The sequence below is a fragment of the Furipterus horrens genome, unplaced genomic scaffold (assembly GCF_987537825.1).
Source record: "Furipterus horrens unplaced genomic scaffold, mFurHor1.1.pri manual_scaffold_2, whole genome shotgun sequence".
Lineage (NCBI taxonomy): Eukaryota > Metazoa > Chordata > Mammalia > Chiroptera > Furipteridae > Furipterus > Furipterus horrens.
This window is the reverse complement of record NW_028327172.1, coordinates 106,127,895-106,145,727: the sequence shown is the minus strand read 5'-3', so window position 1 is coordinate 106,145,727 and position 17,833 is coordinate 106,127,895. Positions and strand designations below refer to the sequence as shown.

At 38.0% G+C, this 17,833-nt stretch overlaps 1 protein-coding gene across 2 annotated transcripts in view; it reads right to left on the bottom strand.

Moving 5' to 3' along the window:
* The window catches only part of HERC3 (HECT and RLD domain containing E3 ubiquitin protein ligase 3), a 112,511-nt gene that overhangs the window by 30,206 nt on the left and 64,472 nt on the right, over positions 1–17,833 (bottom strand). For both annotated transcript variants that reach the window (XM_090266295.1, XM_090266296.1), the window contains exons 17-23: positions 16,988–17,011; positions 16,811–16,900; positions 15,404–15,574; positions 13,646–13,789; positions 11,753–11,919; positions 7,522–7,588; positions 6,952–7,034 (exon numbers count right to left, since the gene is read on the bottom strand). In XM_090266295.1, coding sequence (XP_090122421.1) covers positions 6,952–7,034; positions 7,522–7,588; positions 11,753–11,919; positions 13,646–13,789; positions 15,404–15,574; positions 16,811–16,900; positions 16,988–17,011 — 746 coding nt within the window. The remainder of the gene's footprint in view (positions 1–6,951; positions 7,035–7,521; positions 7,589–11,752; positions 11,920–13,645; positions 13,790–15,403; positions 15,575–16,810; positions 16,901–16,987; positions 17,012–17,833) is intronic.

Genomic DNA, 17,833 nt, shown 5'->3' with positions numbered 1-17,833 from the left:
TCACTAGCCTTCAGAGAGATACAAATAAAAACCACAATGAGATACCACCTCACACCAGTCAGAATGGCCATCATCAACAAATCAACAAACAACATGTGTTGGCGAGGATGGCGAAAAGGGAACCCTAGTGCATTGCTGGTGGGAATGCAGACTGGTGCAGCCACTATGGAAAACAGTATGGAATTTCCTCATAAAACTAAAAATGGAGATGCCTTTTGAACCAGCAATTCCATTGCTAGGATTATACCCAAAGAATCCTGAAACACCAATTCAAAAGAACCTATGCACCTCTATGTTCGTAGCAGCACTATTTACAATAGCCAAGTGCTGGAAATAGCCTAAATGCCCATCTGTAGATAAGTGGATCAAAAAACTGTGGTACATTTACACAATGGAATACTATGTAGCAGGAAGAAAGAAGGAACTCCTACCATTTGCGACAACATGGATGGAACTAGAGAGGATTATGCTTAGCGAAATAAGCCAGGCAACAAAAGACAAATACCATATATTACCTAATACAGGAAACTAATGAAAAATCAAACAAACAAGCAAAACTGAACCAGAGGCATGTAAACAAGTAGCAGGTTAACAGTGAGAGGGGAGAGGGCAGGCAGAGCAGTGGGATAAGAAGGGGAAGGATCTAGTCAAAGAACATGTATAAATGACCCATGGACATGGACAACTTGGTGGGGATTGACTGTGGAAAGAAGGGGTGGACAGGATTGGGGGAAGCAATGGGGTAAAAAAAAGTGGGACAACTGTAAAAGAAAAAGAAACAAAAATTTTTAGTCGGGGAGAAATTAATGAAAGCAAAATAAATAAAAATATGAGCCAGCAAATCCCACCCCTCTCAAAAAAAGAATTCACAGGTAGGAAAGTGAACAAAAGAAAATGTAAAGTATGGAAATGTAGTTTTAGTGAATATTAGAAGAATAAGGATTTTCCTTCACACTGTATTTTTCTCCCTACCTGATCCCTCCAGAATTTGGCATTCTGAAGAAGTAATGACATAAGGTTCTTTGCATAAAACTAATAAGACCAGTTGTTAATAGAGATTTTGTTAACCAAGACTTTGACTGGAATGTCATGCCTAAAGGAGGCATGTCTGAGCTCTGGTTGTTACCAAAAAGCCCCAAGGAACTGGGATTGACTTTCGAAGGTAATAAAAGCCCACAAGAAAAAAGGTCTGGTACCTTGGTTGGTTCTGCAGTCCATGGCAATCTCTCCAGGGAAGGAATGAAGGTTGCTTTCCTGAAAGATGGCCAGAAGGAACCTTGAGGCACAATGGAAAACCTGAAGGACTTGGAAAAGGCAGGTATTTACAGGCAAGGCTGAATGGTAGGTATGTGGCTCAGCTTCTGTGCCCTGAAGGACAGACTGAAAGTCACCCTAAAGGTTCCTTGTGTAAGTTCCAGCAAAGCAGACTTGAAGATCATATGTGGTCACTTGCTTCTCTTGTTGTGTTTATGCAAATGAATAGAATAAATTAAAACTGGCCTTAATGCAGTCCCTTTAATGACAAGGAGGGTAATCTAAAGGAGAAAAATTGCGATTCAAGGAAAATCACAATGCTCAGTGGTAGACTATAAACTAGTGCAGCTGTCTTTAAAGTTTATTTTCATTTAAACCTTGTTTCCATTTGAAAGTTAAACTAGGTCTGTGACATCATCAAAGATGCTTCATTACAGGCAAGAAGAATGCCTAATGCCTTGCAACTGGATGTCTTCCCAATAAGAGAGTCTCGCAGATTTGGAGACTGGTTTGTGGGTTATGTTGTGTAAGTTAATATGTGTGTTTTTTTTTCCCATAGGGCATAAACCTATGATCTCATTACCTGTGATTGTCTGTATGTTTATGCCTGACTTAATCCTGTCTGCATCACCGACTCCTGATACTCAATGGTTTGGCTGAACTAAGTGGTTGGGTTGGTGAAGTATGGGGTGGTCTGTGGGCTTCACTTTAAAACTGGTTTCTCTTTTCTATCCTAATGGCTTGGACAGAAAGGGCCCAGAGGTCTGAGAGAGGGGAAACCTAAAATATTCACCTCAGCCCAAACTGAGTATAGTGGACAAAAGGACTTTGGACAGGTGTGACATGCTTTGCACACCTTCCTCCAAAGAAGCCTTTTTTTTTCCTAATGTGGACATTGAAAAATTAATACAACAAGGATGCCAGCCTGTTAAACCGAGCATGCTGTTGCCCGGGACAGCCAACTGACTTGGAGTCTGCAAGATCCTTCCCCATGTATGAAGTCCACCCTCCCCTCCACACCCCAACTCTTATTAGGGATCTCTGGACCCAAGGGTAGGTAGGATGACAACCATGTCAAACTGGAAGCAGCTAGAGGCGCACAAGACCTTTGCTCATTGTCCTTTATAAGATTATAAAGGGTCTTAAATTTGAGAGGAGGAATTGTTACAGATTCGGGCCCCAAAAAATATTAATTAATTTTTAGTTAATTAATTAAGTAATTTAAAAAAAGAAAAAGAAGGAAAAAAAAACCTTTTTGAAGAAATAATGACTAAAAAATTCCCTGACCAGGCAAAGGAAAGAGACATACAAGTCCAGAAGGCACTGAGAATCCTAAATGAAATGAATGCAAAGAATCCCACACCAAGATACAATATAATGAAAATGCCAAAGGTTAAAAACAAACAGAGAATCTTAAAAGTAGCAAGAGAATAGTAGTTACCTACAAGGCAGCTCCCATAAGACTGTCAGCTTATTTCTCAACAAAAACTTTGAAGGCCAGAAGGCATTGGCAAGAAATATTCAAAGTGGTGAAAAGCAAGGATCTCCAACGAAGATTACTCTACCCAACAAAGCTATCATTTAGAATTTAAGGAGAGTTTCCCAGACAAGAAAAAGTTTATCACCACTAAAGCAGTATTACAAGAACTATTAAAGGAACTTCTTCATGAAGTGAGGGAATACTGTACTATCTTTCTTTTAAAGACCCTTTGTGTCGTCAGAACATCCTATGGAAAATGTTTTATAGGAGCAGCCCTAATGTCAATTAGGTGCAAATAACTGCCACATAAGAGAAAGGGACCCCACGTGCCTTTTAAACAAAAGCATGTCTCCTTACTGATTCTGAGCACCACTCGTGGGGTTCACTAATGTTCATGATGGTGTATGTGTCAGCAACAGACACAAACAGTAGAGAAGAAAAAGATATGGTAAAGTGTGCCACAGACCCACTTCTTTCATGCCACTCCTGTGCTTACAAAGCAACAATGGCTTCTTATTACCTGCTAAGTGAATTCCAAACTTCTCTAATATTCAGATTCCACAATCTAATCCCCAGTTAAACTACTCTGGGTTGAATGTTTAAATGAAACTTACTCACTCACTACTCAACTGTTCTCTGCAGAAATAACAACCAGGATTCAGCCATCACTTTACAGAGAATCTTTCACTTTATTATGTCCTCCTTTCTACTTTCTGGTATCCAAATCTTAGTAGGCTTTCCAACCAAGTTCTCTCCCATATTTCTCCTCCCAGATGCATCTGTCCATTTTCCTACACTTCTTCAGATTCAACCACCCTACGGTGTTTTCATACTTTTTAAGATTTTTATTTATTTTTAGAGAGGGGAGAGGGAGAAAGAGAGAGAGAGAGAAACATCGATGTGTGAAACATCCATCAGTTGCCTCTCACATGCCCCAGTGGGGGACCTGACCTGCAACCCAGGCACATGCCCTAAGTGGGAATCGAACCAGCAACCTTTCGGTTTGCAGGCTGGCACTCAGTCCACTGAGCCACACCAGCCAGGGCATGTCTCCATATTTTATTTACAGTTGCATATGAGAGCAGCATATTGCTCTAAACAAACAGTTCTGATTGAGAGTACTGATTGAAACACCTACTTGAGAGAAGACTAGTGAATTTTATAGGATCTCTGCTTGCATGTTTCCAGTTATTTACAGTAAGAAGCCAACTGAAGCCCTGAGTAAATTGATTTTAATTTCCCATCATGACTACTGCTTATTCAGTATTCTAGCATAGTCTTTCTCTCAACTATTAAGTCAACTTAGTTGTTAATTGAAAGAAATGTCTACTGAATAAGGGGAGACAGTGAAAGCAAAAGGGAGAGAGAAGCAGAGACAGGAAAAGAGAAAAACTCAGACCCAGAAAGAGACAGAGAGCAAAAAAGGCAGACAAAAAATACCTTAAGAGAAATAGTTGTATAAAGATATGAAAAAGTTGTAAGTCCCAACAACTGTCTCAACTGCAGAATACATCACACACTGCCTATGCCTGCACAATATCACTCTTTCCCCACCCAGTGTATCAAACACAGAGCATGATGACAAGTCACCGGAGTATGAAGACATCCTGAAGGTCTCCTCTGCCTCAGGCTGGCTGACTAGCCCATTGTTAGTTCCTAACAAATGATGAACACATTATCTTGTCTGAAACTTAACACAAGTGCCCAGATGTCTTTTGAACAATTAAGGCTCCATTTGTATCCACACATGGACATACATACATATATGTTATGAAGACATCATCAAAACCAGGAGAGAAGAGAAATCACCTGAGCCAACAAATCCACTTTATAATCTGCCATAAATTTCTGAATTCTAAAAACATTGCCAGACTATATGGAATAATAAGCCTGTTCTTACTAAAAATAAATAAGTCACTTGCTGTTTACAAAAGTACTAATGTCATATAAAGAAAACACAGTGCTTTTAGTTCCAAGAAACTTACCAAGGAAGAGTTTTGATTGAAACACCTACTTGAGAGAAGACTAGCCTCTGCATTAGGTTTCTAAAGTCAAGATAATCTCATCATCTGAAGCCATTTTTGTTGGGTGCTGGGCAACTACAGCACCATTTAACTTAACTCTGGTATTATAGTTCACTCTTTTACCAAAGCTCATGCTTCCTGGAAAGTCTGGAAGGTTTGCATGACAAAAAAGTTATGTTACATTAGACTACATTGATTTTTGTCTTTAAAAATGTAAAAGGGTGGAAGAAGAGGTCTGTCAGATTTTCTACTGTCCCTATTTACAAAAGGGAAGATTTATGGGAGGAAGCCAAGGCAGAACATTTGGACAGAGTGAATTTCATAGGATCTCTGCTTGTATGTTTCCAGTTATTTACAGTAGGAAGCCAACTAAAGCCCGGAGTGAATTGGTTTTAATTTCCCAACATGATTAAAAACAGCATCCAGCTTCTCTACCACTGTACCTTTTTCTATGGAGTAAATGAAACCTTGCTTTCCTCTGTGAAGACTTTCCTCGCTCACAACCTTCCTAAGTAGGGACTGCCCTTCTCTCATCTTTCCCATCTCTACCACTTCTTCGAGTCAACAACTTTAACTCTAGCCAATGTGCTAATGACCCCTAAATCCTCATCTTAAGAATCTACCTTTCATTCTAATATAATATAGCTCCTCTAAGAATGTACATTTTCCCTGAACTTGTTTTTTACTTACTCTATTCCTGTTTCTTTGTAGTTCTTGTAAATGACCTCGAATTCACTGGTGACTGAGGCTGGCATTAAGTAACTGAATAAAAAAATATTCATATAAGACCTCTCTCTCTCGAGATAGAATACATGCAAACTTCCAAGTGTAAACACAATCAGCTGGGTATCATCCAGACATGTCAAAATCAACATATCAAAAAATGGAACTTCTTTTCCCCTCTATTTCCTGTTAGTTGTACAAATGAGAAACCTCGGTGTTATCGTTACATGCCTCTCTAGTGCCAACCATACATAATCAGACATGAGCTCCTGGTGATGACATAACCAACACATGGCCGACTCTGTATCCCATTACCCTCGTCCTGGCCCTCACCACCCCTTACCTGACCCCCCTCAAGAGCCTCCTCATGGGTTCCCCTGTACATGGTCTATTTCCATATGCCCACAAGTCATTTTTCTAAAACTGACAACCACACCCCAAATCTCATTTAAGGCCTTGACAACCTCTATTCTAACGCTATTGCAGCACCCACCCTTCATCCACACACTAGGCCCCATCCCATAAGTAAGTACGCATTACTCTCTACCATTTGTCAAACTTGAGTCCTGACTCACATTATTCCCTGTGCCAAAAATGTTTCCCCAACTTACATTCTTTAACATCCAGTGAGTGTTGTAGCCTGTCTATTACTCTGTCATACTCACTGTAATCTACTGCAATCGTTCACTTACATTGACCTTTCCTGATTAATCCTGAGCTTCTCAAGGATAAAAGTTACTTATCTCCTATACCCAGCAACATGCCTGGCACACAGCAGACACTCAGTGTTTGTAAACTGAATTAATATGCAGATTGCCAACAACCTCACTCATAATTTAATACAAAAGTAAACAAAACTGAATTATTTTTCTCTTCTAAAGAGATAACACAGAGATGATAAATCACCCTGAAAAAAATCAGATGTACTTGAATTAATTATCATGAGGCAGAAAAAATAGTAACTTAAAACCTATGTTGCAAATTCTTCAGCAGTAAAACAACAGTAAGTAAGCATCTTTTTAACATTCATTTATTCAACACATATTTTCTGAGCATTATTGTGTCAAGCACTCTGCTGGGTACCGGAAACCTGTGTTAGATGCTGGGAGTTCATTCATTCAAAAACGTTTTCCTATAAATTATTTCACTTGAGTCTCACAACCACCCCATGAGGGAGATAGGGCAGTTATTATAACTTCTATTTTTCAGATGAGAAACTGAGTTCAAACAGTTTACATGATTTGTTTAGGGTTAAAGTCAGCAAGATGGAGATACAGAATTAAAACAGTTATCTCCTGAATTCAGGTCCAGTGCTTCCTCTACTATTAAAAATTCACTAAAATCTGCAATTTCTTACTCTCTCCTCTCACTACTTCTGCAAAAAGGATTAAAATTTAACTTCAATCTTGGTCTTAAAAGTGCAGAAAAATAAAGTAGCAACATCTGCAAAAGTCCAACATCAGGACTAACCTGTTATCCTTGCTCACAGTCACTTTGTCTCCCTCAGGTATCAGCTTCTTCTGTTCAATTACTCCATAGCTTTCTCGACAAATCTAGATTTAAGGGGAAAAAGAGAAATGTTTCAATTTTGCTTACTACTTATCTTTCTAGAACCCAAATGAGAGAGAGAATCTTTAGGAACAAAAGTAGCTTAGTGACTACTTATTATCACAGAAAATTCTTCGTGGGGGAGAGAGAGAACCTGAGTCAGAAAACATTGGCATCTTAAAATATCTCTTTTGTTTCAAGATTTGGAGTTGCCAATAAATACAATCAAAGAAAAATGTTATAAACTCTAGCAAAGAAATATATGTGTCAGGAATAAAATGGGTTAATGCTTCAGTAATTTTCTTAAGTATATAGATTAATTATTCATTCATTTATTCAACACATTCACTGAACTTGAGACACTGACTAAAATAATTTGGTTCAGAGAATTCCCTAAATTTGTTATTTGATTTGGAGAAAAACTGATGTTATGACTTGTAAGCATGAAAAAAAGAGATAGCCACAATCATAAGTAAAACTGGAAATCCTTACCGTAAAATTGAGACAGAAAGTCTCCTCAATATCTTCCCCAGGATAATCTAAAAGTTCTTGAAGACTCCTAATCATAGAACAATGAAGAAAGGAAAAGAGGCGAATCAGATGTGACAATACAGTATTCCCTCACTTATCATGGGTATTACGTTCTAGATCCCCCGCGATAGGCGAAAATCTGCGAAGTAGGAACCTTACATTTATTTTAATACTTATATATATTTTAAGGCTTTATAAACCCTTCCCACACACTTATAAACTGTTCCCAGTCCCTTATTAATCTTTCCCACTCCCTTATTAACCTTTTCCACACTTTTATAAACACTACTTACATTCTTAAACATATTCTACACTTTTAAACCTACGTAACTGTAACAACATAAGTATACAGTACCACAAGATCCCGCGATATAGCGAAAAATCCGCGATAAATAATTAAATATAATATTTTTTAAAATTCCGCGATACAGTGAGGCCGCGATAAGTGAACTGCAATATAGAGTGACTACTGTAGTGTTTTTCTCTCAGTCACATGTCCAGATCATTTGTAAGGAAAAACTATAAAATAAGATTCTAGAATGAACATTAATTCAGACTGACAGGAAATCACGTTACTTAAATCTTGAAAATAAATGTGGTATGCTACTGACAAATATTACTGGACTTATGAAGAAACTCTGATGAATTTATATCTGACACACTTGTGTTTTTAACCCTGGTATTGTTTGAAAGTAGATATTGATGAAGATGGTACCACAGTGGTCCTACAGACTGGCTTCATCCATATGCATTACTATAATAATCCTTCTATCATTAAAAAGAAAAAAAAAAAAAAAAAAACAGCCACAAAGTTATCTCATCCATTAGGAATCCTAATGGCTTACTTGCTAATGCAAAGGGCTCTGTCTGGTAGTAAAGGCACTCTATTATCTGTCAGAATGAAGCACATTCAAACACAAACTCTTTAAGAATACGCTTATTCCAACAATGGTCATATCCTACTTTTCAAGAGAATACATTCTTATAGCTAGACCTCATTCACACTTGCTTATTTAGTGAGTTGCAAGTCTGGCAGATACATAGAGTTGCCCACTCTTAGTGTGGAATTCCACTCTTAGTGTGGAATTTAAATTTGGCACCAGTTAAGCAGCCAAAATTATTACTGGATTATAGCATCCTCAGCAAGGCTAGTAAAGTAAATGGCACAGAGTTCTGTCACTCTCCATACTTCTCTTTCAGATACCAAAATTGAACTCTGCCTGGGTCTCTTCTGTCATTTTTTTATATTCCAAATTTTCTCTTCTGTCTCTGTGGCCCCACCCCTGCCATGCTTATGCTTTGTCAGTACTGGTGTCCTGTGTTGTTGGTGTGACAGTCTCATTTCCAGAGGGTACCTTAGACTACTCTTCTCTAATCTTAAAATCGGTACTCTTCCTCTATAAAAAGAGATGTTCCTTCCTGATGACAAAAGGATTCAACTGTTTACAGAAAGCTAAAAATATGGTATCTTAAAAAAAATCATGTATTAATTTATTTAAATTAGCCTTAATTAAGCCATTATATATTAACATAAATAACATGCTTTTATTTTTTTAATATTTTTATTTGTACTTTGCTTTATTGTATTTTTTCCATTACTATTTAGTCCCATTATACTCCCTCCCCGACAACTGCTACCCTGTTGTCCATGCCCATGAGTCCTTTTTCCTTTTTGCTCAATCCCTAACCCACCCCCTAACCTCTCCCCCACCCTGAGCTGTCATCTGCTCTCCATCTATAACTCTGTCTCCATTCTCCTTGTTAGTTCAGTTTGTTCATTAGATTCCACATATGAGTGAAATCATATGGTACTTGTCTTTCTCTGACTGGCTTATTTCAGTTAGCATAATGTTCTCCAGGTCCATCCATACTGTCGCAAAGGGTAAGATTTTCTTATTTTTTTATGGCCAAGTAGTATTCCATTGTGTAAATGTCCAATAGTTGTTTTATCCACACATCTACTGATGGAGACTTGGGCTGCTTCCAGGATATGGTGTCTTTTTATATATTTAATGTTATGCTAGCTAAAATCAATACAGAAAAACACAGAATAAAGGAGTTTTAAGCACCAGAAAAAGAAAAACATAAAAACATGGCCTCACTACTTTGGAAAACTGTCTTGTAGTTCCTCAAAAGGCTAAATACAGAGCTACCGTATGACTCAGCAATTCAACGCCTAGGCATACAAGTATACCCAAGAAATGAAGACTTTTGTCTACACAAAAATGTGCACACAAATGTCCATAGCTGCCCTGGCCGGGTGGCTCAGTTGGTTGGAGCACCATCCCATACACCAAAAGATTGTGGGTTTGATTCCCAGTCAGGGCATATACCTAGGTTGCCAGTTTGCACCCCCATAGGGATGCAGACAGGAGGCAATAAATGTTTCTCTCTCATATCATATCAATGTCTATCTCTCTCTCTCGCTCTCTCTCTCTGAAATCAATGAAAAACATATCCTTAGGTGAGGAGGATTAAAAAAAAAAAAAGAATGGCCAGAGCAGCATTATCCATAATATCCAAAAAGTAGAAACAAGCCAAATGTCCATCAACTGATGAACACGTAAACAAAATTAGTATATCCACATTAACGGAACATTATTTGGCAATTAAAAGAAATGGAACACTGATATGAGTTATAATATGGATGAATTCTGAAAACATGCTGTGTGAAAGAAGCCAGACACAAAGGACCATACAGTGAATGAGTCCGTTTATATATAAAATATCCAGAATAGGCAAACCTACAGAAACAGAAAGTAGATTAGCAGTTGCCTAGTGCTTGTGGGATGAGGATATTGGGGATGACAATGAAGGAGTACACGTCTCTTTTTCAGGTGATGAAAATATTCTAAAATTGTGGTAACGGCTACACAACTCTGAATATACTACACATCACTGGATTGTATACTTTTAAGTGGGTGAAATAGATGTTATGTGAATTATATCTCAAACTTTTTTTTAAAGGTTTGGGAGATCATAGAAAAAATATATTCAATATGTATAGGTCTCTGTCCCTGGTTCCTGGCACAGAATTCCTAAAAACCTTGTAAATTCTTAAGTGATAAGTGCACTATAAGCATCTCTTGTTCTAATGAGGGACTGGGTGAGCTCCTGCAGGGGGGAGCTGGTCACCAGAGTGACCAGGTCATGGTTAGAAGCCTGGAATTTTCAGCACTACCCCGTTTTCCAGAGAGAGAAGAGGGGCTAGAAATAGAGGTAATACTTGATCGCGCCTGCGTGGGGCAGCCTCCATATAACCCCAAAAGTAGGGGGTTCAGAAAGCTTCTGGGTTGGTGAACACATTCACATAACAGAAAGGTGACACACCCCAGCTCTACAGGGATGGTCTCCTGTACTCAGGACCCTCCCAGACCTCCTCCTGTGTGTATCTTCATCTGGATATTCACAAAAATGATATAGTATACTTTATCATATCCTTTAATAAACTGGCATATGTGTTTCCCTAAGTTCTGTGAGCCACTCTAGCAAATTAAGCAAAGCCGAGGAGGGGGACGTGGGAACCTCTGATTTGTAGCAAAGTCAGACAGGGGCTCTGGTAACCTGGGGACTTCCTGCTGTAGCTGACATCTGAAATAGGGGGAGCAGTCTTGGGGGACTGAGCTCTTCGCCTGTGGGATCTCACACTATCTCCAGGTGGACAGTGTCAGAATTGAGTTAAACTACAACCCCCAGCTGGTGCTGTGGAGACTTGCTTGGTGGTGTGGAGAAAAAAACCCACACACGTGGTGACCAGAAGTGCTATGACTGGGACAGTAGTGTGAGAATAGTGGGGACACACAGGAAGGGGAAACACAGAGGGGAAGAAATGCAGGGTTTCTTTTTTCTTTTTAATACAGGCTCCCTTTTCAATATTTCTCTCTCTCTGCATTTCTGAACTATGACAAATCCCGAAGTTCTTATTTTTTGTTCAGAATAAGGAAAAAAAGAGGCTCTTTTATATTCATGGGCAGCTATGACTTCCCTTTTCTTTCCTTCTCTTCTGCCAGTAGAGTGACAGACTCTAAGCAAGGAGCTGTGTAGCTGCACCCTGAGACAGAGCACACACAACGGTTTCACCATATGGTTCGATATACTCACACTTACACGTGTGGCATTTTCACCCTTTAATCCACACCACCAGAGGCAGCCAGAGCAGTTCCCCACACCAATCTATCTCTTAGCCTTGTACCTTCCTTCAGTGGGTGACAGCTCCTTTAGGTCTTCCAGGCCAGGCTTTACATTCAGTAACTTCTTATAGAGCGCCAACGGGAAGTGGAGATCGACCACGGTGGAATTGTAGATAGCTAGTCCACAGGTTATGCCAATCAAGTGAAACCAGTTGTGCTCTACAAAACACTTCAGTACATAGGCAAACGTGTTAAAAAGAAATGCAGTGTTTCCAGCCCTCAAAATAATCTGCCATTTACCATAAAACGTTTTCAGTATAAAAGTATAAAGACCTTATTAGTATTTAGTTACCTTCTGAAAGAGAAACTCCCCTGACAAAAATTTGATTATCCCCAAAAGATACAATGAAGACAAAGTTAAGCATTTACAGCTCATTTAGTGAGAGAGAGAACAGTTTATACAGTCATTTGCCTCTTTGTCACTTATCGAGGGGGATTCGTGCTGAGAAATGTGTCAGATTTTGTCCTTGGCAAACATCATAGAGTGCACGTACACAAACCTAGATGGAATAGCTTATTGTTCCTGGGCTACAGGCCCGTACGGCATGTCACTGTACAAAACAGCATGGGATTCAGTCAAGCACGAGAGAAAGTGATGCAATCAAGGGACACAGTAAATGAGGTGAATGAGGCTGCTGCCCAAGTAACACAGCATGCTGATTCACAGCAAACTATCTTTTTATAAGTAGAAAGAGTACACTCTAAGATAATGATAAAACATACAGTATAGGAACTACATAAACCAGTAACATGGTGTGTTATTATCATTATCAAGTAGTATGCACTGTACATAAGTGTACATGCTGTACTTTTATATGACAGGCAGTGCAGTAGGCGTGCTCACACCAGCATCATCACAAACACGTGAGTAATGTGTGTGCTACTACGTTACAATGGTTATGACGTCACAAAGCAACAGGAATTGTTCAGCTCCATTATAATCTTATGTGGTTTCTGTCAAACAAGCGATCCACCGTTGACAGAAATGTTGTTACGCAGCACATGACTGTACTCATTCAGAGCACTGCTGTCCAATAGTACTTCCTGCCATGATGGAAACATCGGATTCTGCGCTGTCCCACACGGCAGCCACTTGAGGTGTGGCTAGCACAAATGAGAAAATGAATCTTTGGTACCACTTACTTTTAATTAAATAAAATTTAAATTGCAGTGGCCACATGCGGCTGGCTAATGGCTACATTTTAGGACAGTGCAGATCTAGGGAGAAAACTCTGGGAGAAAAAGAACTAAATTATAATCTGGTTGAAATTAGAATGCTTCTTAAAACTTAGCTCTCCTAGTGAATTTTCAAAAATAAAGTGTGTGTATGTTTACTTGTAGGAGTATTCATACGCATACTACCATTGTTACTAAAATAAGACATATTTGACCATTTTCTACATGTCATAAAAGCAATTTCTTTATCGTGCTATGCTTTTTCCATCCTTCAAGGATAACGAAAGTTGGATCTTACCTATAAGAAATGGATGGGGGAGAGAAATTAGGGGAAAAGGGGGTGGGTTGGGTGGGGGAGAGAAATTAGGGGAAAAGGGGACAACTGTAATTGAAAAACCAAAATTTAAATAAATAAATAAATAAATAAATAAAATGATAACAATAGCTAAAAAAAAAAAAAAAAAAAGAAAAACCAAAATTAAAAAAAAAAATTTTTTATCATTAAAAAAGAAATGGAAACAGGGCTGATGGGTGACAAAAGACAATATGAGGTCTTGGCAACAGGTGAAAAAATGAAAACTGGATAACATTATTTAGACATTTTAAATTATTTATTTGCTATGCTTTCCTTTTCAAAGTGAGGAGTCTGGGAATTGATGTCACAACTTAAAAAAAAAAAGTTTAATTCTATCAATTTAACTATGACATCATTAACTTACCGTATCGGAAAACCACAAGAGATTTGAATCCTGATAGTAAGTAAACATTCCATAGATAGGATTCAAAAGTTCTTTTAACAGTAAAAGAAAGAACTCCTTGGTGACACCACCAGCATCCACTGCTTCTTCACCATCAAAGATTACCTTAAAACAATGAAAGTAGAATTAGACTTCAAAGAATCTTTGGAATTTTATGGGGTTTTTTTTAAGCAAATTCTTTGCAAAGTCAAGACAAAGGAAGAAAGACTTAACACAACACCCTGATGCAGTGAAACTGCAAGGTGCATGCGCTTATGAACAAGGCATTTTACTAGGTACTTCAAGGGATACAAAGAAAGTTAGAAGTTTACTATCTATTTGGGGCAGTAAGGCAAACATAAAAGAACCCATTAGAGAATACATTTTATTTTCAAAGAGTCAAATAGTTCGAGGGGTAAATGTTCTGGCACATAGAGAAAAGCAATGATTAACCCAAGTAAAAAAAGGGGGTTTTTGAAGAAACTGATGCATATGGAAGGGCGGAGGACATTCTAAGTAAGTATAGACCTGGGCTCTTTGAGGGGCTATAAAAAAATCCCATAAACAGACCCATACGGGGCATGCTGGACCCATAATGGTCATTACAGTAACAACTACAGCACACCAGCAAATGAGTTATTGAGAGTCACTACACACCAGCACTTAAATTCTATAAACCTAAACCTCAGAACAGCCTTGTGCCTATGTATTACTATGATCATCCCCATTTTGTGGGAAAGGGCTCAGGCACAGAACTACAAGCAGCAATTGAGAAAGCTTATCCTGTGGCTGTCTTCAAGGTTGCCTATGCAGGATGAGAGAAAAGTGGGGACAGACATTACAACTTTGATCATAGAGATGCAGCAGAAGGCAACTCAGACTTGCTACAAAGCAAGAACTGTCTTATCTGAATTCCTGATTGAAAACAGGGGGCAAAAAGAGGCCCCTGTTAGATCAAAAATCTAACCCAGAAGTTCTAGGGAGAACTCCCAGGCAGACTAATGGGACAGATACTACTCACTGTATATTCTGGAAAGGGTGACAATATCGTGGAGACCACGAGTTTCTTACTTATTACGTTTCAGAAAATGTAGTTTACAAGAGGACTGTAAATAGAGATATGAACGTTTTCTAGGGAAAGATAAATAACTTCAAGTTTCTAGTAATTTACTGAATATTTATTAACACCTACTGTGTACCAAGCATTGTGCTAAGCTCCAGGAACTCAGTAAGTAGTAACATAAACATGCAGAGTCTATAAGGAAAAACAATTTCTTAATTCAATAATATCAGGGTCCTAAGAGTGCCTGTCATAATAGGCCAAAAACTTCCCAGATGATCTCATTACCTTTCTATATTCTCCTTTTTACCTCTTTTCTCGTAAACCTTTGACATCCAAAAGACTTCCTAGATGCTGGCTTGATAGTTTTACACCTAGCTGAAGCTTTAGTTTTGCTGCTGTTTACTTGTTTTTGATAGAGCTGGAGTAGATACACCAAGGACAGCAGACAAAGAAAGCCCTATAACCCCTTGAGTAATTCACTGGCATTTTTATCTGATGTATGTTGAGATATGCTGTTTGGTGATTTGACAGAAGAAGGTGATTAAATTCTTGTAAAATGGATGAAAGAAATAATGAATGGCTGCACTCCACAGTTTTAATAATAAGATCTTTGTTGCTTCATCTACATTGTTTAAAGAATTAGGAAGGTATTTAGAGGGATATACTGAAGGGCTCACTTTGAGAGGCTTTTTTAGATCAATATCAGAATGAATGCTCAGCTCTCTTAGGGCATCTCCAACGAGGTTGTTTCTGCGAACGTGAAGGACCAGGAAGGGGCTTCTGGCCAGCAGAGGCTCCAAGGTGAGAAGCATGAAGACGTTCTGCAGGTTGGCGCCGTTGACCGCCACCTGGAATGGCATCAAGAACACAGTCACTCAGAGTGCCCCTGAGGGTGCGGAGTGGCCAGCTGTGCCTTTCCACCTGGGGTAGGGAGGGAGCACGCTCACTGCATCTCCTTTGTTCGTTTCTATTTTCATCTTAACTTTTCCAGTTAGGCTTTCTAACTTACTATGTTTATAAAACATACAAATCTAATATGAACCCAACTCTTTGAATAGTCTGTGAACCACATGATCCATAACCAGTTCCTGGAAAATAATTCAGGCCCAGTTAAGACTGAAATAATAGTACAATAGAAGAAACACGACGGAGAGTGGGCAAAAACCACGACTTCCAAAATGGCAGAAAAGAAACCTGATACCACTTGTTTAACAGTTTTTACTCTTTGAAAAATGTCCATTTTCTCTGTAAAACCTTTAAACTGTCACTGTCAAGAATATATCACTGTGAAAATAGATACATATGTATATATAAATACACACACACACACACACACACACACACACAGAGAGCTAGAGAGAAATAGCCAGAAAGACAGAGATGAAGAGAGCCATGAATAAAAGTTATATATCCACCAACAGTAGAAATTGGTAATTTGAATTGCTAATTTGTAAATACCTTTGTCGGCCTTTCAAAACAAGTTATATTTTATAATAAAAATGTCGTCTTAAAATAAATCTCTATAACTTAAGTTTTAATTCAATGAAGAATTACCAAGCTCCATTTAATTATCTGTCTCTATCAGGAGTCAGCAAACAAATGGACCAAATCTTCCTGCTGCCAGCTTTTGTACAGCTCAAGCTCATAATGGTTCCTATATTTTTAAAATGTTGAAAAAAATCACAAGAAGAATACTTCACCACATGAAAATTACATACAATTTAAATTTCAGTGTACATAAGTTCTATTAGAATGCTGCTGTACTCATTCCTTCCACATTGTCTGTCACTGCCCTTGTGCTATGACAAAGCTCAAAAGCTGAGATAGACTGAATGGCCCAAAAGGACTAAAATATTTACTATGTGGCCCTGGATGTAAACGCTGTCCAGCTCCTGATCTATGTAAATGTGTACTTACTTATATGTGTTGTATTCAACAAAAAATTACTAAGAAATTTGCAATAGTTCTAAAACTTAGAACGGAACTCATCCAAATATACTTTCTCCTGTTGGTAAAAATTACAACCAAATATATAGGTTGAAAGAAACACATAAGAAGAGGAAGTAATTTTTAAAGTATGATACCTGCATCTGTAGTTCAGCATCTGTCTGTAACATTTTGGTCTTGGCTTGGGCATCAAAGATGAAAGGGTAGGAACAAAGTGTTACAGCATCCTAAAGAAAACGTTATTGGCAATATTGTAGTATCCACAGAAAATAGTGCTGGAAAATATATAAGTAAATTTAAAAAGAATCATTTACCTGTATGATAGATGGTCTAGCCTTCTGTGTAAAGAAAAATAAAAAGTCTCTTACTTGAATTGCAAAACCTAAACTTTTGACTCCCTGCAAATATGAAATACAAATTACAAAACATATAAACTATATATTTGGTCATCGAACTAACTCCATTGAATGGCTGACTGAATTTTTAATGGACCAGACCAAATGTTTTAATGGACATAGACTGAGAAAAAAGAACTAAAAACAATCTTTAAAATTTTTTAAAAGACTGTTACAGGCCATGTCACTAATGCTATAATTCAAAGCATTAATATAATTCTTTTTTATAAAAGGAAACTAATTCCAAAACAGGAACTTTAACCCTTTGAGTGCCGTAATTCAAAATTTGGATCAACATGAGAAAAAATTATATCAATATATAACCTGAAGTACAAAAAAAAAAAAAAGAGAACAAAACATAAAATGCGAATTATTCCATTGTTATTTACATTTATAGCCATCGAAAAAAGAGTCACTGGGAGCGACACTGGCACTTTTGGGAATATTTGTCAGCATCTCTCACAGCGACATTGGCACTCAAAGAGATAAAACCTTGACTTCAGAGACTACTTTTGTTGGGTATTTAATGCAAATTTCATTTATTTGTCAGCATGTTACATCTCTTCCTTAGACACAGCACACACACACACACACACACAAAGCTGTTACTCTGAAGAGAAACCAAATATTTAAAGCTGTCTCTGTTCTAAGTTCCATGTATCCATGCCTTTGGTTCTATTTTGTTCATCAGTTTATGTTATTAGATTTCACATGTGAGATCATATAGTATTTATCCTCCTCTGACTGGCTTATTTCACTTAGCAT